Consider the following 15,499-nt stretch of genomic DNA (forward strand, 5'->3'; position numbering starts at 1 on the left):
CTTTTCAAAGAGTTGATTCCCCTCCTGTTTGTAGGCTCCCTTTAGGTACTGAAAGGCTGCAATTAGGTCACCCTGCAGCCTTCTTTTCTCCAGCTCCCTCAGTCTGTCTTCAGAGGGGAGGTGCTCCAGTCCCCTGATCATCTTTGTGGCCCTCCTCTGGACCCTCTCCAACAGCTCTGTCTTTCTTGTTACTGGGGGCTCCAGACTGGGCTCCAGACCTGGACACAGTACTCCAGATGGAGCCTCACAAGAGCAGAGTAGAGAGGGACAATCACCTCCCTGTCCCTGCTGGCCACCCTTCTTCTGACAGAGTCCATGATACCATTTGCTTTCCAAGCTGCAAGAGCACACTGCTGGCTCATGTTAAGATTTTCATCTATCAAGACCCCCCGGTCCTTCTCTGCAAGGCTGCTCTCAAGGACTGCTCCTTCCAGTCTGTATGGATGCCTGGGATTCCTCTGGCCCAAGTGCAAAACCTTGCACTTTGTGTGTTGAACCTCATTAGGTTCACCTGGTCCCACCTTTCAAGCCTGTTGAGGTCCCTCTGAATGGCATCCCTACAAACAAAATATGGCCAGTATGTCCAGAAAAATGATTCTTCCCCTCTGCTCAGCATTGATGATGCTGTTGTGTCAAGTTCTGAGGCCCCTAGTACAAAGCGAGACATGGACGTGCTGGAGGGAATTCTTCAGGGCCACCAAGGCAATCAAGGAGCTGGACCACTTCCCTTTGAGGAGAGGCTGAGTGCTAGGGCTGTGCCTGGAGAACAGAAGGAAGGGAATCTGAGTTCCTGAACTTTTGTACTTCTTGTTTGTATTGGTCACTGAAGAGCGCAGTGTGATAATTAGCCAAAGGGTTTTGTTGTTCAAAATATTTGTTGAAAATATATCTGTAGTCTCAAGAGTAATAATTTCTTTCTATTGGTTTAGGTGTTATTTGTATTTATTTTTCCCCAAAAGTTTCTAATTTCATTGATGTTTGTGATTTATCTGTTTTTAAACATGCTGATGTTTAAAGTTGATCCTTCTTACTTTCAACTTACGTATCTGAATTTAGTGTGCAGTTCTTTTCACCTAATCTTCTTTCCAATAGTCATCGTTGTGTAACTGTTACCCCAGAAATATAGTAAGTATCTGTGTCTCTTCTAAAACTTAATATTTAAGGGGATAGAAGAAATAACACTATTTATCTTTTTGGTTATTTAAAATGAAAAGAGTATGTTTGGAAACAAATCATGACAATGTAAGATGTTTCTTCCTGATGTTATTACAGAAAAAAATTATGCTGTATGGCCTGGGTTTTTAATTGTATGTGTACCACATCAGGAAAGTCTTCCATAACTAATACTGAAAAAAATGGCGAACTATGTTTCTTTTGATCCAGTAGGAAGAATAGAGGATGGTGCCAAGAAGCTTAACAGATAGGTCTCTCTGTGGTGGATGGGTGTTGATACTCTATGTTATCTACTAGGAAGTGAGTGCACAGGAGTGCACTCTATATTTTTTTCTAATCCCTTTTGCTGTTTTTGCACATATAATTTTGAAATAATTACTTGAATATATTTTTACTGAAATATATTTTCTGAGTAATGTAAATCTTTGCCCTCTGAAGGTGTTAGGTACAGCTATCTTATAGGTAGGAAAGTCAAAAAGTGAAGGTAAATACACACGTGTTTATGCACTGAAATCATGACCTGTGCTGAGAGCATATAAGAGAGAGCCCTGAGTAAATAACCTTTCAGCAACAGCACTTTTCTGTGGCTGGCTACCTGCAGTAGAAATGTAGAGTAAACATGCACTGACAGATGAGCTGAAGCTTTGAAGCAGCAGGGCTGAAGATAATTAGCAGTCTAAAGAGAGGTATCGTGTTCAGAATGCTGCTATGAAGAAACATTGAAGGCTTTGCATGGGAGATTCAAAACTTGCACTGAATAACAAAGCGTGTTACCTTCTTACAGTGGCTGCTGTATTTTCACCATTCTTGACATTAACCTTTGCTAGAAGATTGGAGCAGATTAAAATTTCTATCTATTGTGGTCAAGATGTTCATTACTCAGGGTTCACATCATCAATAGATAAAGCTCTGGTTTTAACACCTGTGATTGACAGCTCCACTTTTCTGTCCAATTGCTTTATCTAGTAATTGTAAAAAAAAAAACAACTAAGCACTCTTAGGGGCTGGTTTAAACCAGTTGGATAACTGTTTCAAAAATTAAAGACTGTGCCAGTCAGTGAGAAGAGCATATTTCTTTGATATTTGTTTATTTATTCTTTTTTTCCAAGAACATAACTCTAGATATGTTTGAAATAATAAATGCTTATAAAGTTGAGGACATCAAGTAAGCTTCTTATGGGCATATAGATGCAACGTCTTTGAAGTTATTTTCAGCATATTTTGAGAAAATCATCATTTGATGTCGGAATCATTGTATACTTAAAGGAATACTCTTTGATGGAACAAGAACTTTTCCAGATATAGCAAGAAATCTCTTTGATACTAACCAGTCAGAATAGGTTGTTAAATTCAGTTAGACAACATTTTTGAAATATTGCTAAATATGTCATAAATAGGCAGAAATTTTAATACATATAACTCAAATATGTATATATAAATATAGAATAAAATGTACATATCTATTTGTCTTGCAGGGGTCAATAAACTGATCCAGCATTTACACAAACACAACATACCCATAGCTGTTGCCACTAGCTCAGCTGAAGTGACATTTCAGATGAAAACATCCAGACACAAAGACTTCTTCAATCTTTTTCATCATATTGTGCTGGGAGATGACCCTGAGGTGAAGGGTGGCAAGCCACAGCCTGATGCATTTCTAGTTTGTGCAAAGAGATTTCACCCTCCTGCACCTCCAGAGAAGGTAAGGAGGGGATGGAACAAATTACCCGAATAATTTTCTTAATATTATAAATATTTAGATTAGGATTTTAAAAAATTTTTGAAAAATCAGCAATGTCTTCCCAACCCCCCACCCAGTGGTGCTTATATTGTTTAAGTTTGTTGGAAAGTGTTATTCCCCTTCACTGCATTATAATATTTGTAATGAAGATTACTCTGATTTACTGCATAGTACTGTGCATAGGAAAGTTCAGTGATTTTCCTCTCTGAATAAATCTTCAAATATGACTTCACTACTCAAAGTTTAGAAAGAGTTATTTAAACATGGATCAGCTCACTTTTCACACCTTCCTGGCTGATTTAGCTAAATATTGAAGATACTTCTTGATAAAGAGGGGTATATATTTTTTCTAATCCATCTATTTACTTATGCATTCTAAATCTCTGAGATCATATTTCTTGTTTTCTGATTTAAAGACTGGTAAGTTTGAGCAATCTGTAGCAATGTTTAGTTTCTCCTTCATATATAACTTTGCAAACTTGATTCTGAAATAGAAATCTGTAGGGAGAATATCTCAAAGATAAATTGGTAGTGAGAGTATGTGTTCACTTTTATTTCAAATAAAATTGTCATTCTCCTGAAAATATTTTTTTCCACTTCTCGTCTATCCTGAGTGAAACATGAATTCTGATGTTTTGGAGTTTCATCACAGAAATGCATTGCATACTAATTTTTAACTTTGAGTGTTTTAGACTGTGATTACTGATTTCTCTGTAGGATTGTTGAGAACAAAAGGTGTGTGCAAAGATATAAGGAATGAGTAGATAAGATTCTTCAGCCTTTCATGTTCTAAGTTTTAACCCAGAGACCAACTGGTATTTGTGTTGTCTTGAAATGCAAAGTGAAATAATTTGCAATGAATGTGTCATAATATAAACAGTGTTAACTAAACTTTTTTTCCTCTTTTCATTCTGAATATGTGAATCAACTTCATTTCAAAAACATACCCCAATGTACTTGATCATTTGAACTGGAATTTTATAGTCTGGAGAAGAGGAGGTTTAGGGGAGACCTTATTGCTCTCTTCAACTACCTAAATGGAGGTTGTAGTTAGGTGGGGATAGGACTCTTCTCCCATGTAACTGGTGAAAAGAAGAGGGGTAATGGCCTTAATTTGTGCCAGGGGAGGTTCAGGTTGGATATTAGGAAAAAAATTTTTCTCAGAAAGAGTCATAATGCATTGGAACAGGCTTCCTGTGGAGGTGATGGAGTCACAACCATTGGAGCTTTTTAAGAAAAGGGTAGATGTGGCACTGAGGGGCCTGGTAGGGATAGTTTAATGGGCCTGGTAGGGATAGTTAACAGCTGGACTAGACAATATTAGAATCATTAAGACTGGAAAAAGCCTCTGTTTCTATAAGGGGTCGGAACTCTCATGAAGAATCAGTGTGTCAAAAAAATTCTAAATGATTTAAATTTCTCTTAATTTAAAAGTGTATTTCCTAGCATTTTATTCCATTCAAATTAATTAACCGATCTAACAGTTATGAATATTCTCTGCATCAGATCTAGTAAGAGCTCATTAAAATTTTTCAGACTGATTAAATGGCATTAGAAGTTGAGAGTCTCAGTGGACTTCTTATATCATAGAAAAAAGAAGCCCAAAATGAAATTTCTGGAGATGCTGTATCTTACAAAAGATATGATGAAAGAGTTATATAAATATAAATTCAGGACATTGTGATTTTGGTCCAATATTAGTCTATATTGCACAAGAAAGCAGAGGATTTAGAAAGCTGGTATACCACATCATTTCTGTGAACTTCTGTAAAAAAGAATATCGAAAACCAAGTTTTATTTCTTATGCCTTTTTTCTTTCTTCTTTGTTTCCCTCTACTTAATCATTTCTATGAATCATTTCTACTGTGTGCATATAGTAGATGTATTTCAGTCACTATGGTTTTCAGATAAGGAGTTATTTTATTAGTATTATTTTTGTTATTTTTTATGTATATCTGGAAGTTGAATTTATTAAGAGTACTCTAAATAAGACAGAGAAATTACAAAGGCATGAACAGTCATTCTAGGCAATGCACTGAGCTGTAAATTAGAATCCCTGCTGTTGAAATCATATATTTTAGTCATTTTGTCTGCCTATTTTCCATTTTGTAAGTAAATTGACACATACTTTTTTTCTGAGTGCTTACAATTCAAAAATCAGCCATTTTATTTTAGAAGTAACAAAAGCATTAAAAGGAAAATAGATATTTTTCAGCGTAGTTCAAATATACATAATTAGCTGTCTCTTCAGCCTTTGCTCTAGTCTAGTTTTTTAATTAGGCCTTTTGTACCAATTTTTCTTCAGCCAAAACACTCTTTCAAATATTTATTTCCAATATCTATATAATGTAAGTGTCCAACCTTTTGGATGCATTGAATGAAGAGGAACTATCTTGGACCAGTGTTTCAGTTGTTTGGCTGGACTGGTCGGTGGGGGAAGAGCCACGAATATGTTGGCGTGGTGGCAGGGCATGGGGGCACGTTACTAGCTGTCCCACGTGTTGGACATGTCTGCTGTAAGTCATTTTGATGTACCCATGCTCTGTTGTCTGGTCTTCTTGGAATCTCAGTTTTTACCACTTATTTTTAGCATATTGCTAGATACTTGCTTTTTCCAGTGGAATAACCTCTGACCATAATGGTCTCAGTAAACCTGACTTTCAAAGCATTAGACTTCAGTCAGCAGGGTAAGTAGTAATGTTTGTAGTATATATTACCATTGTTCTAGATGTGTTGAGAAGCAAATACATCTTGTGCCAGGAGTCACTTGCAGAGTGAAGAGGGAAAAATGTTTAATATTCTTTCTAGATTCTGGTAGTTTTGTAGATGAAAGACACATAATTTTTTTTATTCACTTTTTTTTTTTCTGAAGTCACTTTTCTATACTGGTCATTGGTGAATTTGGATAAAGCTGTTAGTAGATTGGAACCAGTAAAAATATTCTGTGTTTTGCTGTCTCTCAGTGTCTCTATTATCCTTGCTGCATAGTGGCCAAATTCCTTATGAAATAGAAAAGTCCCTTCCTTGGTAGCAGTGAGGTTGTGTGATGGGGACACCAGTTCCTGGGAGATGGCAGATCTACTGAGTAACTGGCTCAGGGCTGTGAATCCACTCCTCTCTGCATAAGATTTTGGAACCAGTCCTCCTGTGTATGTGCTATGTATATGCTCAGATTTACAACAAAAACGGAGTTCATTCCCTTGACAGATTAAGGTTAGGTATGACAGTTACTGTATTACTGTTAGCTTATGTAGTGTGAGTGGGAGATGAATGAAGTATGTCACTGCATTTGTGTATCCGGATTACTTTGGTTGTTCCATGCAGAAAATAAATAAAGTCTGAAAAAGTGTATCAGCTGACTTGAGATCAGGACATTTCCAACTGTCTGCCTTCTAGCCAAGATGATGTCCCAAACATATCAGGAGACTCCCTTTCTTGCTCTATACTTTCTTGAGAAGTGATATATATATATATATATATTTTTTTTTTCTGTGAGTCCAAAATTGCCCAGCAATAGTCACAGCTTGTGTCTATTTCTCAGGAACTAAATATCTCTTGTGGTTACATGTTTGCAAAGCATAATTGGAAAAGTCATCCCAGGTCACTCTTAAACCATCAAGAAATGTTGACTCCATAGATGTTGTAGCAGAAATCTGGGACCATCATTTCTCTTCTAAAGCTAACCTGTGGAGAAGGTTGCCTTTATCTTGGACGCTGAATTTTATTTCCTAAAAAAAAAAATAAATCAGAAAATAGCCTCTAGATCACTGTTTAAATTGACAATTCAGTCTTCCAGTTCTTGTGTTTCCCTAGTGAATGACCTACTTACAACAGGATATACCAGCTGTTGTTTTCTCCAGAATGTTCCTGACCATGACATTTTTCTGAATGCATAAAGCTTTAATTGTTCTTACTTTGCACTATGTCTGAAGACTTATTTACAGACTACATTTGAGCGGGTTTTAATTTTATTATTTAGGATTGTTGCTGGCATAGCTCTTGAATTTTAATGATTATAGGGCAATGCAAAGTAATCAAGAGCATACCTTTAATATTTTGGTTTGTTTTATTAATAGAAATTATATATATACGCAACTACTTCATCATGATTCACTGAATCTTACTATATAATCACTAATGAAAGATTCTCCATTAAAACTTATTCCTTCCTTGTTATATTATTTCTTGTATGCTCTAGATAGGTGTGTAATTTGTTATATTTCCTGTAATCTTCTAGAACCTGGCTATCATCCCATTCTCAGGCAGATCTACTGAAATCATCTCTTTTTTCTTTTATGTTCACAAACTCTGACTCTAAGCATGTAGAACTTTTTTTCAGTACTATATTTAAAATGTACAGCATACAGTCACCATTCATTTTAAATTACATGCTGGAATAACTAGTTCATGCCTGATGATACAGTATCACACAAGGAGAATTTTAGTATCATAGCTGCATGTTTCCAGAAATAAACTGGGGGGTCTCAAAGAGTTTTTTAAGAGGCAAGTTAGGATTTTATTTCTATCTTGCAGGTTAGAGTGGGCAAAGGCATGAAACTAGTTTATCTGATTCAAATTCCTTTCTCCCCAAAAATTATTTTAAAAGGGCAAGCTAGTACTTTTAATGGGTATTAAAGGAATTCAATCTTTGAAATAAAGAAACACTTTTTTTGTGTTATTGGCTTATTATCTTGTTATCTATGTATTTCATTGTCTACACAGAAACAACTACCAAATCCCTCATTGACTGGTAAAGAAAACACAATACTGAGAGGTGCAGCAATGACATCTCCATAGGATGGCTAAGATAAACTTTGCGCATGTCCTGAAAAAAAAAAAAAAATTTCTCTCCCAATTCTTCATGCAGATTTTTTTGTTTGTTTGTTTAAACTGTGCTAATATTGCCCTGGTGGAAATTAATTCTAAAATTAATGCTTTTAAATCAACAGAAATCTAGTTTTCAGCTAAAATGCTCATCCTGACTACAAATTATAGTGTCAGAAGAAAGACAGTTTAAGTATAAATCACATAGTTAAGCTTCTAGTAGCATTACATCTTGGAATACAAAGATCTCAGCACTGTAGTGGAATATACTTTTTCATGCAGTGGACAATCTATTGGCTGAATCCTGCACCTTCCTTAACTTCTAAATAGTCTAAGCGTATAGTCCTTATTTGCATCTTCCAGGCTAATATGGTAAAGTCCATTGTGCTGAACTTCAGCTTCCAGCTTCATAGGTCTGATGGTAGTTATATAAAGAATGCTAGATATCTGACCATAGCTTACAACGTAGGACATCTAAAGATCTGCTATGCACATGCACCCTTTCCCTTAGTTCATAATAGACCTTTTATTTAATTGTATTGTGAATATAAAATAGAGACTGTTTGGACATTGTGAGGGTTTTTGTTTAGTCTGTGTTGTTGGGTGTTTTTTTGTTTTGTTTTGTTTGGGGGGGGGGGGGGGTTGTTTTTTATTGTTTTTTTCTTTCAATTATCATGCTCTCAGTTCATGTGGTTAATTTTTATTTTTCTTCCCTCTTCTCCTGAGGCATGTGTGCTCATATATGCATGTACTCATACAAATACACCCTCCCCCATGCTGGCAGTCTTTATTATGTATTTGTGGAAGAGAAATGAGATGTTGCATGGCTTGAAAGTAATTTAGCTCTTAAGTGTTCCAGACATTGCCCTTGTTACTGCGCTGCATGTTTATTTATGGCTGTATTTGTCTTATGGAGATGAAAAAAGTCATTGAAATTCCATACAGAAAATAACCTGGTCAAGGTTTACTTTCACTTAATGTATCTGATTGGAAGAAGAAACAGAGATTATAATTGGCTCTAAGTCTTTGGGGTACCCTACTCAGGGGCAGGGTGGTAGGAATATATATTTTTTCCTTGCATTTGTCTCGATAATGTATCAAGCAGCTGCTAAGGGACTTGATGAAATGTGATGCAGAATAATAAATTATGTTCTGCAGCCTTTTATGCTCCTACGTGAGGTGAGTGTGTAAGTATAAAGAGATTAGTATAACTCCAAATTCTTAAAGCATTATATTCAGATTAGCAGGTCACTCAAGATGCATTACTAATTGTGTCAGGGAAATAATTATGGATATCATCATACAGTAAGGATGCATAGTAAGTAGTTAAAAAAAAAAAAATTGCTCACTGATTTATCTTTCTTTCTTTCAAGACTGAGCATTTTTTTTTTAAGATGCCAAAGGAAAAAAAAATAGTAATTCATTGAATAATTAAATTTCAGCTAACAAAAATTTTCACAAAAAATGTTTTTTAATGTCTTCTGCATTACAGAAAGCATGAAGAAATTATCTTTCAAAAAGATCTAGTACGCTAATCCTCTCTGTGTTCCAGGTTACCTTTGTAATCACCCCAGAGCGTATTGTAACAGTGCTTTTTTGGAACAAAGAATGAAGAGTGAAACAAGGAATTGCATTGTTAGCAGTATTTTTTTGGTTGCTCTTTTTAAAATTATTATCACGGGAAAATCTCTGGAAACCTTTGAAAGACTAAAGTCTAAGTGTTTGTTGTTTTATTGCACTGAAGCAGGGGAAGAGTTTGTTTTCCTCTTTTATTTTTTAAGTTACTTTATAAAGGTATAATTCAGAGAGATGATATTTTTGGCAGGATTCTGCATATTCTATTCTGTGGCAAAGTCTGTGTTTTTTGGCATGTCTACAGAAAACCTTCGTCCAGGATCATCAGTTAACACTTGCAAATTATTTATAGTTTAAACAGGACAAAGTACTTGCTAAGGCTGATTGATGTATCACAAATAGGTGCACTTAAAAGATGATTTCAAAATATACTCCACAAAGGAATGTTTGGGATTTTTTTTTATTATTACTGTGGTAGATTATTATTATTGTGATTTATTCCTTGTAACATACAGAATATCTGAAGTGACACGTTTATCAGCTAAAATATGTGCTTAACACTTCCATTTTGTCATCTCTTTATTTTGAATAATAGCATGATTCAAAGCCAGTACATTAGTAGTCCAAGTTTACCTTCAGTCAAATTAAGTAGTTTTGTTTTGAAGTGGAAAACAATTCCAAGGAATGGTGGAAAATACTTTCCTTCTATTCCATCAAGAATAGTTATTTCATGTCAAAATAGCGCTGAACATAAGAATTGCTGCCCATGTTCAGATTCAGTGCCCATTGTACAGTATAACATCTATGATGGCAGCTAATACTATAGGCATAATAATTCCCTTTTAGCTGAAGAAGGTTAACTATATTCTATTATTCCTATGCTAAGTTACTGAAAACTGTTTTTAAACAGAAAAAATACTTTTACTAAACATTTTACTTTATTCTCCTGATACTGCTGTCAACCAGAGACAATAAATTCTGTAAACCTTTTGCATTTCCTTTTCTGAGTTTCTCACATTCTTACTTCCTCAAAGTCAGCTTTCTTACATTATGAGTTACAAACACAAGCAATTGATCAGTATTTTAAGTACTTACAAACATCTATCCTTATTTCTTGCTCATCAAGTAAAACACTTTTTAGTCTGTTCAGACTCTTACCGTCCAAAAGATTGTTTTTCATCTGTGTTTTGTGTGTGTGAATTTTCTTCCCCATACGTTCATTGCATTTCTTCACACTCTTCCTATCAAAAGACTTTCAATACAAAGTAATGTCTGTACCCCAGCGTACATAGAATGCTCCAGAGAAGAGCATTATATGTGTACATAGGTTGCTCTGAAAATAATATCTCTTATTTATTTCCATGGAAACTACAATAGATACGAGGAGCACAATAAAATTATTTGAAAGAGCAGATTCTCAGCTACAAAGCATTAATTTTTCAACATAGTCACCATCGTTAGCTATGCATTTTTTGCCAGTGATGAACAAGAGCCTGTGTGCCATGCATGTAAAAATCTGCATGGTCATCCAGAACGTGGCTTATCTTTCGTATTGCTGTTACCACTGCTGAAATGCACCACCCACCATGCTGGCATCTACTGTTTGGATTCCTTAAACATTCAGCAAATGTCGGTGAATGTCAACAGATACAATTTTTTCTACATGGGAGAATTCAATTACACACCTTCACTTTGTATGCACTTCCATGTCAGACATCATTTAGCCAGACTTCCCCTCTAATGCCATTTGTCGAACAGCAACAAAATGTAACAGAATATTGACAGGAAGGTTCAGTTTCTACTGCAATACCACCATCTGCCTCTAATTTTATGGGCCAGTATAATAAAATGAGAGGCCTTTTACACCTATCACCCACATTATTTACTTTCTTTTTTTGTAGTAACTTGTGCAGTTTTTATTGTCAAGCTAAGGTATTTCATTGAGCTGTCTACAGTTATGTCTAATACTTAAACTTTATGTAACAAGATGTGCACATGACTTATTTCTTTTCCATATAATATGTATTACATAAACTTCTTGACCATTTTACTTCATTTGCCATTTGACTACTCAGAATAAGTTTCTTACAAATATTTCTCATCCCAACTAACTCACATAACTTTGTGTCATGGTAGACTTTACTAAATATATAGACATACTTGTCCACAATTCTCTGGGCATTAGAATTATTTTAAAATGAATCTACAGTTACTTTCTAAAATGGTAGCATTTGATAATATTAGAAATATTAATATCCTTCACTTCATAGTGAAGTTGCTTTAGAGCCTTGAGGTATTTCTGACTAGCTGAGTAGATGAGATTTCATCCATTACTGAAAATGTTGTTTTATAGAAAATATTTGCCTCTGTTAGGAAATTGTACTTCTTCTCCTGAACACATGTCCAGTCGTAGCAATCTGTTCAGTTGCTGTCTCTGGAAAGTATTTGGATCCTCCACCTTTAGACTGAAGAGCAGAAAAATTAGAGACTTCAACCTATCGTCCCGAGCCTTAGAGCTCTTACAGATTAAAAAACAAAAATTGCCAGGGGTAAAAAGCATAATAGTATGTGCCATATCTTATTGCGTTCCACTTTCAATAATGCAGTTTTCCAAAGTGAAAGTCAAACAGAACCTTTTATTTGATGACAAATGATAGTGTACATCACACAGAACTCACTTGCAGCTTTAAAATTAGCTGTGACTTATTCTTTGAAGATCGCTTTGAATTGCAAATTTTTCATTTTTCAGTAAGAAAATTTCCATTGCAAGGATGTATTTTTTCCTTAAACTTCAGCAAAACGTGCTTCCAGATTTTTTAAGTGTTTCCTTGTTTCCTTGAGGAGATAGTTTTATAATTTTAATATAACCAGATAAATTACAATCTCATAGTTTCCATGAGTTATAGTTTATGGAGCATGTGCGTGGAAAGCTGAGGGTCCAACAGTCAGGTGTTCTAGGATTCAGGCATAATGTATGACTCTACTATACTATTAATATTAATAGTCTTGGAATGCTCCAAGTTTCCTGAAATTTGTGTGCCATGGCTGCTCACCATCTGCGTCATAATGATCCTTAAATACACATTAACCTATGAGGGGGGGAAAAAAAGAAATCAAATTCATGTTTATTGGATGATAGGCATGGAATCTAATCTTGGCAAGTGATAGAGTGCTGTTACATATGTAACCATGTAAAACTATAAGAAGTCAAGAGATGCCTTGTAGAAGCTACTCGTTCCTCACTACACACCACATTGTTTGGCATTTGGTTATTGCTGTGGATGTTCATAGTGAATGATTTTTCCAAGTTCCTATTTTAGAGGACCAGCAAGTGTTCTCCCTCAGTTTTCCTCAGGCTTCATTAGTTAACATTTTTAATAGAGTCAAGAACTGAATCAATCAGCTCTGCATTAGCTTTCAGCTCTATTCTCTAGTCCAGCAAGGAGGAAAAATGTTATAAGACACATTTCAGTTAATAGCTCAGTGAAGGAGAGGGAGAAAAAAATGTACTGATGATTCCTGAAAGTGTATTTGTAAAGATACTGCTGGAAGAAACATGAAGAATATGTGCATGGAGATTGTACAAGACAAAGAAGTCAGCCTGATATTAGACACACAACTGAAAGTAGGAGAAGGAGATAAAGAATGTAATTAAGTGAAAGGATAGAAGGTGCCTAGGGAATACGAGGAAATAAAAGCAAGACATACAATAATTGTTGGTAAGATAATGTAGGGCCTTGAAGGTGAAAACAAAAAGTTAAATTTGTTACTACATTAAGTAATTTATATTCTATATAGCTTCATTGTAAATTATGAAGAGTTAATAGCGTGTAGTAGGCCATTTGTCCTTAATGATGTCCCAGAAATTTTTTAGGGAGTGTAGATAAAGAGTCAGGAAACAGTGGGTAAGTTAATGATGTATATGCTGATATAGTAAAAGCATTTTTTCTCAGGAGCGTTAGTAGATGATGTGACAGAGCTAACATTATAGCAAAATCTCTTCAAACATTTAGGATGTTACCCTTCTAAATTTATGATCTCATGAAGATAGTGGAAAGAAAATTCAGCTGCAAATGTGTACTTTGGCATGTCTCTCAATGCAGAAAGGTTTTCTGTAGAAATACTGATGGCAGAGTTTTATTTCTATTCTGCTTTTCCTTAGCTAGTAATTTGTAGGCATTTGGACTATTCACTACTGTCCTTTTCTCTTGTCACTTGCTTTTATTTGTTTTTGTTTTTCATAACATCCTAACAATCACTTGAAGATCAACTATGCTTTAAAAATATTGGTTGATTTTGAGTAAGGTAATGTAAGACTTTTACTGATTCTTTGTTGAAATCCTAATTTTATGTCATTCATAGCTCTTCTTTACAGCTGTAGCATTAGTATATGACAGCCTGAAATTTTCTTATGATGATTAATATTCAGTGGAATAACTATCTTCTTGTTTCTTTGAAGTTTTTTAGGGGTTGATTTTGTTTTAATGTTACGATGTTAATGAAAGATGAATAAAATGTTCCAAAAGTCTATTTCAAAAAAAAAAAACAAAAAAAAAACAACAAAACAACATCAACAACAAACTATCTGTTCAGCATAGTCATCATAGTTTCTTTCAAATTTTCACATGTATCAATTCTTTACAAGAGCAATTCAGTCTTATCAGCTTTCATGCAATTTTTAAAAAGTATGTGGATTGATTCCTTAGCTTCTCAACTTACAGTTGAGTATGTGATCTGGCTTTGTATAAAGTGATTACGAGTAAGAGCTTCAGGCTCAATGTCACTCCAAGAATGAAGAAATCCATCACAGAATGCTGTATTTTAATAAAAGGATTTCAGTTACTCTACAGTATAAAGACATAATAATGCTTGTGGCATGCTGTGCTGTATTGCTTTAGGATCAAACTGAATATTGGAATAATAGCATCATGGAAAAGAAAGGAAAAATAGAATGTCTGATTTCGGTAACTCTCTTTCTCCTGTTGATTGCTGTATGTAGTATAATGTATGTTACAAAAGCTCTGAGTTATAAAGACCTGTGGAAAACTAGTTGAATTCCTGATCTTGCACGTTGGGGATCAAGCAGCATATATTAAAGAAATTTGGATAGAATTGGATGGAGCATAAGGAATATATACCACAGGATGCAGTCATTCAGTTATCTAATTAAATCTCATCTAAAGAACCACAAAAAGAGTGCAGAGGAGCAAAGGAAGGTGGAGAATCCTAAATTGTACCCTGCAAGTCAGCTCCCAGACCCATCACAGACACCCACTTTTCTGTAGATGACAAGGAAGTGAGACTACATTTTTGGAGCTTAGCTACCTATTTATGTAAAACCACTGCAGCAGGCAACCTAGGAGGCATGGATTCAGGAGCAGCTTCTAACATCTGAGCCCAGCAATTGGAGGGATCTGTACTGTGTATATAAAAATATGCCAGCACCAGAACTTCATGCTCTGTTATCAGAGAGGGGAATAAAATGAGGCTATTTGTGGTTGTTTGGGGTCATGAGAGAGGTGAGCATAGCTATTGATCTGTGTGAGTAGTCATTATGTTTATATATGTGTATGTATGTGCCTACTGGGCACAGGCTCAGTACTGCTTGGATTAGGGCAAACAGGTCTACAGCTGCTTCCCTCTGTCAGATTAGGACCTATTCTTGGACAATATTAATCTAATTTTGGAGGAAGTCACCATGGAAGTCTTTCGATTTCAAAGTTTACATTCTTTGAATATCACAGCGTATATAGGTTCCTGAATGTTTCTTTCTTTGTTTCTGTTTTATTTAGAATTTCTTTATCTAACATTTCTTCCTTCTTGCTTCAAGGAGAAGGAAAGGGGCCGATTCCTTATGGAGAATCTGAAATGAACTACAATTGTATACATTGTAAAATTGCTTTTATTTGACAGTTTAGTAAATCTGAACTGAAGGTCTGAATGTTGGAGACATTAAAAACTTATGCTGCCTGACAAAAACAAACCAACTACTTTTTATTTCTTTATAAATACATAGACAATAAATATGGTTCTCATATTTTATTTGCAGATGCCTCTATTAATGAGTTCCATTTCATACAAATGAAAATTGCCTTAATTTGCAAGAACTTATGGTGGTTTTTTGCACCATTTCTCATGGTGCAGTGAAGCACCAAACCTGTTGACACATAAGCTTCTGCCAGT

The 15,499-nt window shown here is 35.1% G+C and overlaps 1 protein-coding gene across 2 annotated transcripts in view; it reads left to right on the forward strand.

Moving 5' to 3' along the window:
* The window catches only part of LOC125685541 (pseudouridine 5'-phosphatase), a 60,970-nt gene that overhangs the window by 30,929 nt on the left and 14,542 nt on the right, over positions 1-15,499 (forward strand). For both annotated transcript variants that reach the window (XM_048928650.1, XM_048928640.1), the window contains one exon: positions 2,649-2,878. In XM_048928650.1, the coding sequence (XP_048784607.1) occupies positions 2,649-2,878 (230 nt within the window). The remainder of the gene's footprint in view (positions 1-2,648; positions 2,879-15,499) is intronic.

Source organism: Lagopus muta, chromosome 1 (genome assembly GCF_023343835.1).
Source record: "Lagopus muta isolate bLagMut1 chromosome 1, bLagMut1 primary, whole genome shotgun sequence".
Classification (NCBI taxonomy): domain Eukaryota; kingdom Metazoa; phylum Chordata; class Aves; order Galliformes; family Phasianidae; genus Lagopus; species Lagopus muta.